Raw genomic sequence first — 14,233 nt, forward strand, 5'->3', positions numbered from 1 at the left:
AGTCTTTGGGAAGAGCCTCGTCCCCCTCTAACCGACCAGCTCCCAAGCATGGAATCTGCATGTTTCCCCACTCATCAACACAGCAAAGCTCCCTGTCCTGCTGTTGCCCTTGCCTTTGTATCTGGAGCACATAGGGAAATTATAGCTTCTTCTTCATGTCCTTATTATTATCTTTCCTTGCCACAGGTTAGAGTATCCATAGCACTTGGTGTCTCTGAGATATCTTAGGATGCCTTTCCCCACACCACCTCTAATCCCTCAGTGCTCATTCGCAGCTCTCCACAAATTTGGGCTTTCAACTCATAGAACCATTTAGGTTGGAAAGGATCCTTAAGATCATCAATTCTGGGTCCAGAGGTAACCTGGATGATAACCCTGCACTGCATTTCACATGGCAGGCACCCCTCTTTCTCTGATGGGGCTGGTCATGGGCTGCAGGACTGTGGTCACGGGCTGCAGGACAAGGTGCACCTCCATCCAGGGTGGGCACTGTGTGGCAAAGAGCAAGAATGAAGAGCCTAATCCTTGAGGTCTGGTTTTGCCCCGGTATATCTTAGGAATTTTTTTTACTCTTCACTGTCACCCATTAAACATTAGGTGAGCAGGGTTCCAAAGGAGCACCTCCTACCTTTTTTCACAGACCCCACCTCCACTCTCCTTAGCTCAGCCAAAAAATAAATAAAAGAAAGTCACTGCAAAATGCAGGGCAAATGCCATATTGAAATGTCAAACCTTATGTTCCCAGCTCCTCAAGAAAACAGGCACTAAGTCTGCTCCTGCAGGAATTCCTCACCTCCAAGCAGGTGTTTGCCGTGGGGCAGGAGAGGTTTCTGGGCTGAGAAAGTTGCCTTCGGGCTGGTTGAAGCAAACCACACACTCTGGGTCACCACAGTGAAGAGCTGGGCAGCAGAAACCCCCTTTTCATACGAAAAAGAACCCCTCCCACCAGCAACAAGTTGCCCCCAGAGCAGGTCACCCCTTGAGACCCCAGAACAAGGAACACCAGAAGACTCAGTCTATGATGTAGCATGACTTTAATGAGAAGGGGAAGGAGAGTAAATCAGTTCAGAGTGTAAGAAATGTGTTTCCAGTGCTCAGTAAAAAAATGGATAAACCCCATTCCAGGACAAGCCAAATCCCTACAGGGTGTTGTTCCTCCTCCCCACCACCTCATGACTATTATGTGTCATCTACAGCCTGCTAGAAGCATTTATGCCCAGCCAGCAGCAAATGCTGCATAGAACATGGAAATATAAAGTAAGACTTTGCAAGAGAAAGGTATACAGAGGCACGGTCTGGAGTGACAAGCTCGCAGGGCTCTCTTCCTCCTGGGGGAACTGCAGGTGCCCCCCGCATCTGGGAAACCCAGGGGCTTAGTCCTCTTCCCCAGCCTTGGTCCTTGCGCTTCGTTTGTCCCTCCCGACGCGGCCACGCCACTGTCACCGGCGGGAGGAGGAGGAGGTGACCGCTGGGGACACCCCTACAGCCCGCTGCCCAGGCACAGCAACCCCGCCTTCCCCAGCCCCCGGGCCCCGCCGGAGCACACGGGGATCCCGCAGCACCGCAGGTAGCTCCCGACCGCCGCCGACGCCGTGGAGCCCACTGCGGTGTTCTGCGGGTAGGAGCTGAGGATGGGCCCGGGCAGGGTGACCACGACGGTGGGCGGCTGGATGACAGCGGTGGAGTCCCCGCAGCGGCGGAGGCAGGGCTGGTTGCAGCTGGTGGCCAGTGGCCGGGGACCGCAGGAGGAGGGCAGGCACAGGTCGTAGCAGGACATGGCTCGGCGAGGATGTGCACCTGAAAGCCACAGCCAGGCTGTAAAAGGCAAGGCAGGGGCTGGTCCGCCCCTGCTTGAGCCCTCACGCAGCGGCTCCCACTATAGGTGTGCGAGAGTGAACTAGAGAGTGAGTTTGCATGGTTTAGAAACGCCAGAGAAAGGCTTTCCAAATGGGCAGGAGCCAGCATACCCCCCTGCCCCCCTTCCGCCTCTCTCGGGAGATTGGGAGGAGTTTGGTTTGAGCTGCAGATCTGGGGAAGCGGGAGGCACCGGATGCTGAGAACAGAGAGCAGACCCTTTCCTGCTCCAAGCTGACAGAGAGCCCTCAGCAAGCAAGATGCTCACTGAGATGCATCGAGTTGTAGCAAAGCCCATTTAAATCAATGCAATGTGAGCTGAGCTATCCCATCCCAAAATAAAAAAGACCTTTAATGCCCTTCCATAAACAGGGGGGCATCAATCCTTGCAGCCTGGGTATGTCCTAGTCTATTTTTTTCCCTCTCCTTCAGCAAGGAAAATCATGCAGGATGCAACTGGCTACGTGGTTGCAGACCCTGCAAGCGCTGCATCCCACAACCCCTTGCAGTCTTCATTTTAGGGCAGAGATACACCCTTCCCCGATGTCCTCTGCAGGTGGAAGGGAGGCAGGTAACAAACCTTGAACTCCTGTAGAGGACCGGGCAAGAGCCTGGTGTGGAGGAGATGGAGCCCGTTTTAACTTACCCAGGTGGAGATGGCAGCAGTGGCAGCTGGGAGCAGGTGGTGGGGCTGGGCACTGTCCCCACTGTTTTATAGGGTGGCCCGGCCCCCCGGGGGAGCGAGTGCGTACCTTCCGCCTGAAACTTCCCAACAACCAGCAGTTTTCTCCTGGAAAGCTCCCCTGGCTGATTAAGCAGTTCCCTCTTTCATCTGTCATGTTTTGCTTCCATTTAATACTGAGTAAGATTGAAATGATTTGGGCTACAGGCATTAATTACCTTCCTTCCTAGGGCCAAAGGACATTTTAGGTCTTTACGCCACCAGGCAGGAGAGTGTTTCAGCAGAATTTAGGGCAGGTGCATCTCCACCTTCCTCGCAGCACAACCAATTCAGCTCCCTGGTGCACCTGAGGTGAGACCGGGGACCTAAACTGAACACAGGGAGCATCCATTTGGAGTTAAATCCTGCAGTATCATGGATGGCAGGAAAACTGAGGGGCTGCAGGGGTGAGGGTGCTGGATAGTACTGATGCAGACACAGGGACATGCGTTAGCCCAGCATGGGCAAATCATTATGGTTCTGGATCCACTTAGAGCCCTTCCATCCCGCTCTTTGGATGTGCTAGAAGGTCACAGCTCTGTTTCTTCATGATGGAGGGACATCATCAAGACATGGTTAATTACAGGCTGTGACACCGGGTCGCTATACTGGAAGCCTGTTCACTACTAAAAACAGCCCCAAACATCCCAACCTGCACTTAAACATGAATCACCTGTATGATGGAGAGAGGGAGTCGCTGACATGGTCTCAAGCAGGGGGATGAGCCATTGGGCTCTAAGGGCAAGGAAAGTTTGAAAAAGGTTTTTCATTTCACGCCAGCAGAGCCCAGATGAAGGCACAAACATCTTCTGCCCTGGAATAAACCCTAGCAGTACTGGGACACATGTACTATGCATGTGTGGAGCTGTCAGCATCCTGTTAAAGATGTGCCTTGTGGGGTTTAGGGGGGTCATTTTAGTTCTTAGGATGACTTGGACATGGTTGGTCACACTGAATGGTCCCTAGTGACTCCTCCCTGCCCTGCCTGCCAGGGTAAAAAAGCCTTTCTAAGGTTCTGGGATCAAACTGAGCTTGTTTTTAACATCATTCTGGAAGGGCAAAAAGGAAATCAGCTTTTCTGAGGTGCAGCAGAGGACACATGCTTCAGAGAGAAGTAATCTGTCAGCTCCTGGAGCTAGTGGGAGGCTGTGGGTTCATCATAATTTCCTAAATGGTGATTTGGTGAGCAGGGAAAGATGAGGGTTTATTTATTGTTTATTTATTTATTATTGAGCTTTACCTTGCTGCTTCTTGCACCACTCTTGAATAATAAATTGATGCCACAAGAGCACTTTGGACCCACAACCTGAGAATTAAACCCTTCTTCTACCAGTCAAGGTTTCTTTCCCTTCACTAATCAGTTTCCATCTCTCATTTTTTTTTTTTTTAATGCCTCTGTGCATTCTCATGATCCCAGGAAAACAACCCTTCCTGGGTGACTCCCTTCCAGGCTTCCAGGCACAGTCTGGGATCTTCTGAATTGCAGCCTCACTGTGTATCTTCGTTTTGCAATCCAGTTTAAGTACTTGAGGTTCTGCTCACAGTGGAACATCACGTCCCAGAATAACATCCAGAGATGCAGTGATGCTTGGAATAAATGCAATGGGGCATGAGAGGGAATGTTGTTGAATGTGAGCAGATCCATGAACTGAAACAAGTCCTTTTCCTGGAAAAGGGGACAGAGGAAACAAAAGGCACATGTCAGGAATTTAAAATAATCAGATTTGTGTAAAGAATGAGACTGAAAAAAAGAAAACCATAGGGGAAAGAGCAGATATTTGGGAGATAAACAAGGACTGTTTTTTCAACCCCTGTTCATTTCAGGGAATGAGCACTTTCTGCTTGAGATGTGACTTTCTCTGGAGGGACCTCAAACCTGAGAAAATTTCACCAAACCAAACATGTCAGACCCATTTTAACTTCTGCATGAATTCAGGATGTGCGGCCACCTCAGCCCTGCCTCTCCCTGCAGATAAGGACACGAGGAGAAGCATGACCCAGGACAAATAATCCATGTGTTTCCCTTCCCATCACCAGCTCCAGCAGCACTTTGCAACTCCAGTTTCCCCACTTTGCATTTTGATTTCCAGCAACCCAAGGGTTGGATGTCTTTGAGACTGGCTGGAGGGTGGGAGCTTGCCCCTGTACCAAAATTTCTCCTGAAAGGCAAAGGCAAGGGCACGTTTTAAAGTAGCAACAGACCCACTGCATTCTATCTCCAAGGAACATCTGCATCCAGGGCACTTGCCCAGGGCTTGCTTCCTGGCAGTAGGACATGCAGGGACCACTCCCAGATGGCTGATGGATGAGCAGGACACCCCGGTGCCAGGAGGCAGCATCCTGATGCAGACAGACCCAGGCACAGGGCATCCTGGCTGCCTGTGTCCTTGTCAGGGCAGACTTGGGGTGCTCCAGGGCCACCGTGTGCAGCCCAGGGAGCAGAGCCCAGTCAGTGCCACTGGGGAGAGCCAGGCTCCGGCTGCCAGGTGTTGTCCTGGGGCTGCAGATGATCCAGTTTCCTGCCGCCACACGATCCCTATAACTGCCGGGTCCCTGGGTAGGCTGATGCTCCACAGCATCAGCAATGCTGGCACATTTCCTTCAGGAGGACTTGTCACCACTCACCAGGGCAGGGACATGCATGTGCCAGGGCAGGGCTGAAGGGTGTCCTCCTCCAGCCACTTTGGCTCCTCTCCCAGCTGCCTCTGCCCTGCAAGTACCCACATCCCTTCCTATGACAGCAACCCCCATGCCGTGCCTGCACCCACCACCCTGGCCCATTTCACCACCTCCAGTTGCAAGTTGGTCTCTCTCCAGGGCTGCACCCAAACCCACGCCTTTTCCCTAGGAAATCTCCTACGTACTCCTCGCAAGGCACCTGGATGTCCAGGCAAGGACATCCCTCTTTCCCCGGGGTGGCAGAGCTAGCCAAGCACCAGAGCATCTCATGGCAGCAGAACAGGATGGGGCTGGTGTTTCCCTGATGCCTGATCCTGGTTTCTGGCTTGGGAGAAGCTGACAGAGGGGAAGCAGCTCCCTGCTGGTCTCCACATCTCCCCAAGGCATGGAAAGGAAATGTCACAGCAAAGGTCAAAAAAAGTGTGGGCAGCTAAGCCTGAGCATCCTCACCTTACCTTGAAGCCATGGCATTGCTTGGCCACATCATCAGTGGAAAGGAGTAGGGAGTAGGGAAGGCACTGGCAAGGCTGGCACAGTGTGTTTCCCCAGGTGCACTGAAGCACAGACACGCTCTGCCAGATGCGGGGCTTTCTTCTCTGCAAGACCTCTGGGATCCCAGAGGTGGTTTTACTTCTTTCCTCTTCATCTTGCCATAGCTCACCTTCTTCTCTCTCCAGGAATCTACACCGTGAGCACTGCTGCAGACACAGGAGGGAGCTACCAACACGTGGCAGCTACACCATCCTCAGAACAAGCACCTCTGGGACATGGCAATGGCTCAGCAAGACATCTAGGATGGCTTTTGGCTCCCATTGGCCCGATGGGGATGCCAGGTCCTAACCTTCCCTGCCCACAGTTTGGCGCTTTGCCTCCTGGAGAAAAGGTGGTGGGATGGCAGGTGGGCTCAGGGAATGGAGTGGGATGGGGGCTGCACCAGAGCACGGCCCCTTGCATAGGAGGGCAACGCTGGTCCCTGAGCAACCAGGAGCAGGTTCACCCCATGGGAGCAGCAATCCAGAGGCAGATGTGATGTGTACTTAACACGGCAGAGCAAAACACAGAGAGCAGGAGGATACCGGGCAGTGCATAAAAAGCTTTCCTTTGGATAGGGGGGATCCAGAGAAACACGACGAGGGTGGGATTCGAACCCACGCGTGCAGAGCACAATGGATTAGCAGTCCATCGCCTTAACCACTCGGCCACCTCGTCCCCTGTGTTGGTCTTTTTTGGCAGCTTTTTTTTTCTTTTTTTTTGACTGCAGACTGCAGAACTGGGGCTGGCCCTTCAGGGTGTCCTCTGCTGAGCCAGGCTGGGCAGGAGGAGCCCTGGCAGCCCCTGTCACAGCAGGACAGGGAGGCAAGCAGGCGTTTGTGACCCATTTGCCTCTCTCCATGTTCCCCCTGTGTTCAGATAATGGTAAAGGGCAACATGGCATTTATTTTTGCCATAAAAGCGTGTGCACCAGTCCTCTCCATCACTCACCCACACCCAGCCTCTGTCCAGATGCTTTTCCTACATGATTCAGCACCAGTCGTGCAAAGAAACAGGGAAGGTGGTGAGGGTCCAGGCAGAATCTCTTATTTCCTGAACTCCCTGGATTCTGGAGGCAGTTTGAGCTATCTCTCCACTGTGATGCTTCCAAGGGACAGGAAGCAGAAGGAAACTTCTTACCCCCAGAGTGAGGTCACCTGGGACAAAGGGGTGGGGATCGCTACTGCTCAGGGCAGGGCAAAGACCCCCAGAGTGCCCCCAGTTTGGAACAGGGAGGAAAAATAGCCACCCAGGCCCAGGCACCACTGGGAGTCGAACCCAGGATCTCCTGTTTACTAGACAGGCGCTTTGACCAGCTGAGCCATGGTGCCCATGTGCCTGTCATTGGGTGTCCCTAAAAACACCTGACCCTCTGCCCACACCCCCTTACCCCATGACCCAGACTGCAGTCCCAGGTTTGGGGTTACCCCAGCTGCAAACTCACGTCTGTCTGCTGCTGGGAGCACCCCCAGTGCTGATCAAGCCCCTGGCACAGGGAACCCAACACATACAGTAAACAATGCCAGCTGGGTTTGGGGGTCCCAGGCCCTACAGGGACATGCTGCCCCCTCCCCTTGCCCCAGCAGAGCCGTGCCAGCTCCCCTTGCACTGCCCTGAGCTGATTGCCTCAGTCTCGTCTCTCTCTCTGGAGGCTCACTCCAGCATCCTGGGTGTCCTCAGTGCGTTGCCCTGGTTCTGGGTTCAATCCTGTACGAGCCCCCCTTGTTGCTCCTATTGCCCTCCTCCCACCCAGCTCGTCCCCTCAGCACCGATGTTCATCCCAAGGGACACTCTCTAGGAAGGGACACGAGGGCAGGACAGGGAGGGAAATGGCCACGGGCATTTCCTCGCTGCCTGCCCTGGGGGGCCAGCAGGCAATCCCAGGCAGGCCGCGCCCACAGGCAGCCCCAGGATTGTTCTGGGCGTTCCGGTGGCAGCCCCGCAGCCAGCAGGGAGGGGTCCCTGGGGAGGCAAAAGGACATGGAGATGCTGGGGGTTGATCCCAGGGCCTCTTGCATGCAAAGCAAGCGCTCTCCCGCTGAGCTACATCCCCCTGGCACGGGCTGTGCCGCGGCGTTGTCCCCAGTCCGAGCAAATGCCTGTGCCAGCTGCCTTGGCCAGCTGCCCAGGCTGGGGAAAGGTGGTTCAGGGCTTTGCAGGCTCTGGGTGTCCCTGAGGTGGCAGCGGGCTGTGGAGGGAGTGAGAAGAGGGGCAAGGGTTGTCAAGTATCCCCGGGTGCGGTTTTGTGTCTGGAGCCCCCGGGCAGAGGTGGCCGGTGGGTGTGCGATGGCACGTAATTGTCGTCGAGTGTGCCATGGCTCAGGGTCGGTTGCGGGCGGTGGTGTGGGCAAAAGAAGGGCTCGTCCGGGATTTGAACCCGGGACCTCTCGCACCCTAAGCGAGAATCATACCCCTAGACCAACGAGCCGGGGTGCGCAGGGGTTTTTGCCCCCCTCCGTCTGTGTGGGGGGACCGCGGCCACGTCCCCGCTCGGCAGGACAACGGAGCACAGCGGGGACAGCGGGGGTGGCTGGGCCGGGGGCCACATGTCCCGCACGCGGTTGGGGCTGGGGCTGTGATGGGGTGAAGGCGTTGGACTCGAAATCCAATAGGGATTCCCTATGCAGCTTCCTATCCTGCTCCCAGCCGACAGGTTTTAGCCAAGTCCTCCACACCAGCGCTGAGGGTCCTGGGAGAGTCCCTGGCAGTCGGGGCATCCGCAGCCCTCCTCGTTCTCCTCCTCGTCCTCCCTGGGGAGCAGCTGAAGAGCCGGCGGCAGGGATTGCGATGGCCGCGGGGGCAGAAGTGGGGCAAAGGCACAGGTGGTGTTGTGCGGGTTTTGCAGAGGCAGGTGAGGTGAGAGAAAAGGTGTTGAGGGGAGTGGGGTGGCGAGGGGCAAGATGGTGTGGGTTTGTTGCGTGGATTCCCGCAGTGGTGTGTCCCCCATCCCTGCGGAAGCAATGTAGGACGTCTGGCAGGCGGGATCCGGTGGTCGGGCAAAAGAGAGGGGCTCGTCCGGGATTTGAACCCGGGACCTCTCGCACCCAAAGCGAGAATCATACCCCTAGACCAACGAGCCGGGGTGCAGCCGTTGCCCTTTGGGCAGCCCGGGACTTTCGGGGGCTCGGGGGCAGGCGGGGCCGTGCGCGGCCGTGGCTCTGCGGGAGCAGGGGGGTCCCCCTTGCTGGGGCCGCCCTCTGAAGCAGCAGCCGGAGGTGGGCGCGAGGCGTCAGCGCCTCCATGTCCCCCCAGCAGCGGCGGGGGCGGCGCTTCCTCCCCCAAAGCCCCTCGGCGGGCCTGGCAGCGGATGGAGCGGGCGGGGCTCGGCAGCGGCATCGGCCGCTCTTGGGCCCGGGCCGTCTCGGCGAGCTCGTGGGCCGCGGCAGCTGCGTCTGTGCTGGCTGGCAGCAGAGGCCCGTGTGTGTTTGTCAGAGGCCCGTCCGTGCGCGGGCCGTGGTGTGCGGGCCTGGCGCGGTGCGGGGTGGTGTGCGAGGGCGCTGGCGGGGAGCGCGCTGAGCATTGTCGGGCAGGGCGATCTGCGGGCGTGTGTGAGGGCTGGCGAGTGTGGCGAGTGTGGCGGGGCCGTGTGTGGGTGCGGGCGGTGCGGAGTCGGGCGTGCCGCGTGTCCCGCCGTGCTCGCAGCGCCCTTTTCCTGGGAAGCATCGGGGCGTGGGCCCAGAGCGGGAGGGCGGGGTCGGGCGCGCACCCCGGCTCGTTGGTCTAGGGGTATGATTCTCGCTTAGGGTGCGAGAGGTCCCGGGTTCAAATCCCGGACGAGCCCTTCTTTTGGCTCCCACCGCTCTGGTGCCCCCAGCACCGATGTTCATCCCAAGGGATACCCCGACCCCTCTAGGAAGGGACACCAGGGCAGGACAGGGAGGGAAATGGCCACGGGCATTTCCTCGCTGCCTGCCCTGGGGGGCCAGCAGGCAATCCCAGGCAGGCCGCGCCCACAGGCAGCCCCAGGATTGTTCTGGGCGTTCCGGTGGCAGCCCCGCAGCCAGCAGGGAGGGGTCCCTGGGGAGGCAAAAGGACATGGAGATGCTGGGGGTCGATCGTAGGGCTTCTTCATGCTAAGCAGGCGCTCTCCTGCTGAGCTACATCCCCCCTGTGCAAGGGCTGATTGAGTCCCCTCACCCCCACTGCTGCCCCTGCTCTGCCCTCAGGGCTCCAAACCAGACAGTCACAGCCTGCACTCCACCATCCCCATTGCTGCTTCTAAGGGGCTCCATCCTATTTTTGGGATGTGGCCATGCAAAATAGTCTGCCCATGCCCACTTTACCGGGCTCTGTTTCCCCCTCACCGCCCTGGCCCTGGTCTCACCCTGAGGCCGGGGACCACTTGTGCCACCCAAGGTAGACGGGTGCCCAAAAGTAGGGCTCGTCCGGGAGTTGAACCCGGGACCTCTCGCACCCGAAGCGAGAATCATACCCCTAGACCAACGAGCCGAAGTGCTGTAGGGTGGCAGGAACCCCGTCCTTCACTCACAGAACTCACAGAACTTTGTGGGGTGGGGTGGGACCTGTGGCAGCTCAATTTGTCCGGATGGATGGTCACAGCTGGGAGGTCACCCTTGCTCTTCCCTGGCTGTGGGCATGTCACCTGTGCATGGCCATGGGCTGTACCTGCCCTGACTCTAAAATGAGGCTAAGAGGAGCACAGAGGGCAGCAGGACCCCCAAGTTTGGGGGTGTCCAGGCAGGGGATGTAGCTCAGCGGGAGAGCGCTTGCTTCGCATGTAAGAGGCCCTGGGTTCAACCCCCAGCATCTCCAGCTTTTTTTTTTCCGTCTACAAACCCACCTCCTCCACGGGCCAGTGATGAAAAAGTCATGTCTACCTCTGGGAGGTCTCCCCAAAGGTGGGGGATGCTCCTGCACCCAGCACCATGGCAGAGCTGTCCACTGAGGCTGTAGTGGCAGCAGGGTCCCCCTACATTGTCGTTCCCCCGCTGCCCCAACAGCTCCTTCCCCACCCAGGAGGGAACCAGCCCTAGCCATGGCTGATCTGTATCTCTGCCCAAGCAAGGAGGGGCTGCTCGTGCCCTCTGTGCCAGGCAGAGGTGCCTCAACCCCACAGAGGCCATGCCGGGCAGTGGGTGCCCAAAAGGAGGTGTCAGCCAGGAGTTGAGCCCAAAGTTCACAGCCAGCCAGTGCCCAGTGCAGAGCTGCCCTTTCCCTGCCCCCTCACTCTCCAGCAATGCTGCTGGGATGGGGTTACCCAGACCCCCACCCCATCCAGGCCTGCGTAAAACCAACCGCTGTGAGCAGGATTCGAACCTGCGCAGGGAATCCCTATTGGATTTCAAGTCCAACGCCTTCACCCCTCGGCCATCACAGCCACAGCTGCCCCCCTGCCTGGGAAGGACAGCCAGGGACACCCCACTTTGCCCTGGGCTCTGCCTCCAGGGAGAGAATATTCCCCAGCCTGCTGTCACGGCTCTGCTCAGCCCCAGTACCCACACCTGCCAGGGCTGGGAAAAGGGAACATCCAGGGATATTTAGCGATGGCTGGGAAAATTCCAGGTTGCCTCACCACAAGACAGGCACTGCAGGGAAGTATCCTCCAAGGATGCCCAGGGCTGCAGTAGGTCTTGGAGGGAAAAAGACATGGAGATGCTGGGGGTCGATCCCAGGGCCTCTTGCATGCAAAGCAAGCGCTCTCCCGCTGAGCTACATCCCCCTGTGCAAGGGCAGGGGAGGGAGGGTTGGTGAAGTCCCTGCACCCCCACTGCTCCCCACTGCTCACCCTGCTCTGCCCTCAGGGCCATCACCCTTGGGACACACACTGCCAGCCTTGGGGGCCCATCCTGCTCACAGGAATGCATCCAGCCAGGAAGGGGCACCCACCCCTCTGTGCCAGGGCCCTGGTTATGCCACGGTCCCACATGCCAGCCAAAGAAGGTGGATGCCCAAAAGGAAAGCCCGTCCAGGAGTTAAACCCCTCACAGCCTAAGTGAGGATCATACCCCTAGACCAACAAGCTAGGGTGCTGCACCCCACTGCACCCCCAGATCTGTGCCCCACAATTTTGGGGGTCAGCAAGGGTGGCTGGTGCTGCCTTTTGCCCCTGGCACAGCCTAGAACAGGGAAATCCGTCTTAGTGTGCCCAGAATATGTGGCCAGTGTTTAGAGGTGTCCACGGTGGCATAAATTCCCTGGACCCAGTGGCCACAGGGGCAGGTGGACCACAGGACTAGTGGGGACTCCTGGGCACCATCCTTAGGTACAGGGGGATGTAGCTCAGCGGGAGAGCGCTTGCTTTGCATGCAAGAGGCCCTGGGATCAACCCCCAGCATCTCCACGTCCTTTTGCCTCCCCAGGGACCCCTCCCTGCTGGCTGTGGGGCTGGCAAAGCCACCCAGACCCCCCATAAAAGCCCAGGGGCTGCCTGCAGGCACAGCTGGCACAGGAGTGGGGGCACAGCAATGGTGCATAGTGGGTGCCCACACCCCATGCCAGACCCCAAGCTGCCCTGCTCATCCTGGCCAGCTCCAAGCTGCAGTGACTGGGGGGAAACAAGGGGACGACCCCAAAGAGCTCTGCACCCCCAGAGAAAAATAAGACAGGCTCTGCCCAAAGGGAGGACTTCTCTGGGAGCTGGATCCTGGACTTCTCACATCTAAAGGTGGAACCACAGCTTCAAGCCTGCAGGGGGTTCCCAGCACTCCCTCATGGCCCACAGGCTTGGTGTGGGTCCCAGCTGGCCCATGGGCAAAAGTAGATAAACCCACCCCGACAACCTGTGGGGGTGGTCCCCACCTGTCTGTGGTCCCCACCCTCTGGGACAGGATTCTCCTTGGCCCCAGGTCAAGTGGCCCATGTCTCCCTGCCCTACAATGCCTCATTTTCTCTGGTGCAGGACCCACTTCCTGGGAAGAGTGTGAGGGACAGGGTTGGGGGCCCGCCCTAAATCCCACCGCGGTGAACGCCAGTAGGGGCAGCTAAAACCCTGTCGCTGTGAGCAGGATTCGAACCTGCGCGGGGACTCCCCCATTGGATTTCGAGTCCAACGCCTTCACCCCTCGGCCATCACAGCCCCATGTTGCCAGTCCCAGGGGGGGGAGACAGCAGCCCCCGGCCCGGGGGTCCCCGCATGGGCTCAGCTGGTCAAAGTGCCTCTCTAGTGAACAGGAGATCCTGGGTCTGACTCCCAGTGGTGCCTGGGTGCTGAGGGGGAGATGCTTTTCCTCCCTGCCCAAGCTGGGGGGCACTGCTGGGGCCATTCTTCCCTGCTGCCCCTATTTGCCCCCCTCACAATGACAGCACTGCCCCAGAGCGGTTTGGGTGAACACTTTTACCTGGAGAGCCTCTACCGACAAGGGAATGGAGGTGAGGGGTGAACTTCCCATGGGAGCAGGGTCCTTGGACACACACTGACTGCGGCCACCAGTGCAGAGGCTGTGCTTTGAAGTTGGCACCACTGGTGTAGGAGCCCTTGGGGCACATGTCCAGCCACAGTTATGATGAACAAGCAGGTTCACCAACAACTCCGATGGGAAGAACACTTCCATATCTTCTCTGACTGCAGTCCCCAGAGAGTTCAAGGCATCCGTCCACTTTTTCATGCCTCCTTTGTCCCAGTTTGCTTTCCAGTTGCTCCCTCCTTTTGGGAGGGTTATCACCTTACTACTCAACAGCCACTTTCTGCATTAATCGCTCCTTTAAAGATTTCAGAGTATTTTCTTTCCTGTGACTCCTGGATAAGAGGCTCCCAGCCACTCCACACCAGGACCTCGGCTGCCCCTCTTTGATGCTGCCTCGATTTCTCCTGCCATCATCACCCCACTTTCCAAAACACGGCGCCCCTGCAGGGCACCAGCGACCTCACGCCCCTCGGGCGGGATGCACCGCGGTGGCCCCCTCCGTGTCCTCGGCGGTGTCCCCAGTGCCCCCCATGGCGGCAGCAAAAGTGCGACGAGGGTGGGATTCGAACCCACGCGTGCAGAGCACAATGGATTAGCAGTCCATCGCCTTAACCACTCGGCCACCTCGTCCCGCCGCGGGGCCCTGTCGCCCCCTGCCGGCCTGACGCCGCCGCCGCAGTATCCCCGCCCCCCCTCGCCGCCCCGCCTCCCGGAAGCCCCAGCGGGGCGGCCTCCACCGCCGCCCTCTTAGCGCAGCCGGCAGCGCGTCAGTCTCATAATCTGAAGGTCCTGAGTTCGAGCCTCAGAGAGGGCAATGCCTTTGTTTGTTTGGTTTTTTTGCCGCACCCCGGCCTCCCCCCCCCTCTCCTCGCCGACATTTCGCGGCCACGCTCAGCCCCGTGCGGGCCCGCCGGTCCGGGCAGGGCCGTCACCGGTGGTGGCCTAGCCCTTAGGGGCGCGCGGCGGGACGAGGTGGCCGAGTGGTTAAGGCGATGGACTGCTAATCCATTGTGCTCTGCACGCGTGGGTTCGAATCCCACCCTCGTCGCGCTTTTGCTGCGGCATAAGCTTTTGCAGAGGAACG

The 14,233-nt window shown here is 58.2% G+C and overlaps 1 protein-coding gene and 15 non-coding genes across 16 annotated transcripts; 5 read left to right on the forward strand and 11 right to left on the reverse strand.

Moving 5' to 3' along the window:
* Positions 1-1,042: 1,042 nt before the first annotated feature.
* On the reverse strand, positions 1,043-2,007 carry LOC127470995 (beta-keratin-related protein-like). Its single transcript, XM_051787231.1, has one exon. The coding sequence runs from the start codon at positions 1,775-1,777 to the stop codon at positions 1,481-1,483; it is 297 nt and encodes a 98-aa protein (XP_051643191.1). The 5' UTR covers positions 1,778-2,007; the 3' UTR covers positions 1,043-1,480.
* Positions 2,008-6,381: 4,374 nt separating this feature from the next.
* TRNAS-GCU (transfer RNA serine (anticodon GCU)) lies at positions 6,382-6,463 on the reverse strand. Its single transcript has one exon. It is a non-coding gene; the product is annotated as a tRNA-Ser (tRNA).
* Positions 6,464-7,042: 579 nt separating this feature from the next.
* Positions 7,043-7,116, reverse strand: TRNAT-AGU (transfer RNA threonine (anticodon AGU)). Its single transcript has one exon. It is a non-coding gene; the product is annotated as a tRNA-Thr (tRNA).
* A 650-nt stretch (positions 7,117-7,766) lies between these two features.
* On the reverse strand, positions 7,767-7,838 carry TRNAA-UGC (transfer RNA alanine (anticodon UGC)). The gene has a single exon. It is a non-coding gene; the product is annotated as a tRNA-Ala (tRNA).
* A 303-nt stretch (positions 7,839-8,141) lies between these two features.
* On the reverse strand, positions 8,142-8,213 carry TRNAP-AGG (transfer RNA proline (anticodon AGG)). The gene has a single exon. It is a non-coding gene; the product is annotated as a tRNA-Pro (tRNA).
* A 579-nt stretch (positions 8,214-8,792) lies between these two features.
* Positions 8,793-8,864, reverse strand: TRNAP-UGG (transfer RNA proline (anticodon UGG)). The gene has a single exon. It is a non-coding gene; the product is annotated as a tRNA-Pro (tRNA).
* Positions 8,865-9,494: 630 nt separating this feature from the next.
* Positions 9,495-9,566, forward strand: TRNAP-AGG (transfer RNA proline (anticodon AGG)). The gene has a single exon. It is a non-coding gene; the product is annotated as a tRNA-Pro (tRNA).
* Positions 9,567-10,162: 596 nt separating this feature from the next.
* Positions 10,163-10,234, reverse strand: TRNAP-CGG (transfer RNA proline (anticodon CGG)). The gene has a single exon. It is a non-coding gene; the product is annotated as a tRNA-Pro (tRNA).
* A 252-nt stretch (positions 10,235-10,486) lies between these two features.
* On the forward strand, positions 10,487-10,558 carry TRNAA-CGC (transfer RNA alanine (anticodon CGC)). The gene has a single exon. It is a non-coding gene; the product is annotated as a tRNA-Ala (tRNA).
* A 483-nt stretch (positions 10,559-11,041) lies between these two features.
* TRNAS-UGA (transfer RNA serine (anticodon UGA)) lies at positions 11,042-11,123 on the reverse strand. Its single transcript has one exon. It is a non-coding gene; the product is annotated as a tRNA-Ser (tRNA).
* A 270-nt stretch (positions 11,124-11,393) lies between these two features.
* TRNAA-UGC (transfer RNA alanine (anticodon UGC)) lies at positions 11,394-11,465 on the reverse strand. The gene has a single exon. It is a non-coding gene; the product is annotated as a tRNA-Ala (tRNA).
* Positions 11,466-12,014: 549 nt separating this feature from the next.
* Positions 12,015-12,086, forward strand: TRNAA-UGC (transfer RNA alanine (anticodon UGC)). The gene has a single exon. It is a non-coding gene; the product is annotated as a tRNA-Ala (tRNA).
* Positions 12,087-12,738: 652 nt separating this feature from the next.
* On the reverse strand, positions 12,739-12,821 carry TRNAS-CGA (transfer RNA serine (anticodon CGA)). The gene has a single exon. It is a non-coding gene; the product is annotated as a tRNA-Ser (tRNA).
* An 876-nt stretch (positions 12,822-13,697) lies between these two features.
* On the reverse strand, positions 13,698-13,779 carry TRNAS-GCU (transfer RNA serine (anticodon GCU)). The gene has a single exon. It is a non-coding gene; the product is annotated as a tRNA-Ser (tRNA).
* Positions 13,780-13,890: 111 nt separating this feature from the next.
* Positions 13,891-13,963, forward strand: TRNAM-CAU (transfer RNA methionine (anticodon CAU)). The gene has a single exon. It is a non-coding gene; the product is annotated as a tRNA-Met (tRNA).
* A 152-nt stretch (positions 13,964-14,115) lies between these two features.
* TRNAS-GCU (transfer RNA serine (anticodon GCU)) lies at positions 14,116-14,197 on the forward strand. Its single transcript has one exon. It is a non-coding gene; the product is annotated as a tRNA-Ser (tRNA).
* The last annotated feature ends 36 nt before the right edge of the window (positions 14,198-14,233 follow it).

Source organism: Manacus candei, unplaced genomic scaffold (genome assembly GCF_025592945.1).
Source record: "Manacus candei isolate 608988 ecotype Guabito, Panama unplaced genomic scaffold, ASM2559294v1 h1tg000023l, whole genome shotgun sequence".
NCBI classification, from domain to species: Eukaryota; Metazoa; Chordata; class Aves; order Passeriformes; family Pipridae; genus Manacus; species Manacus candei.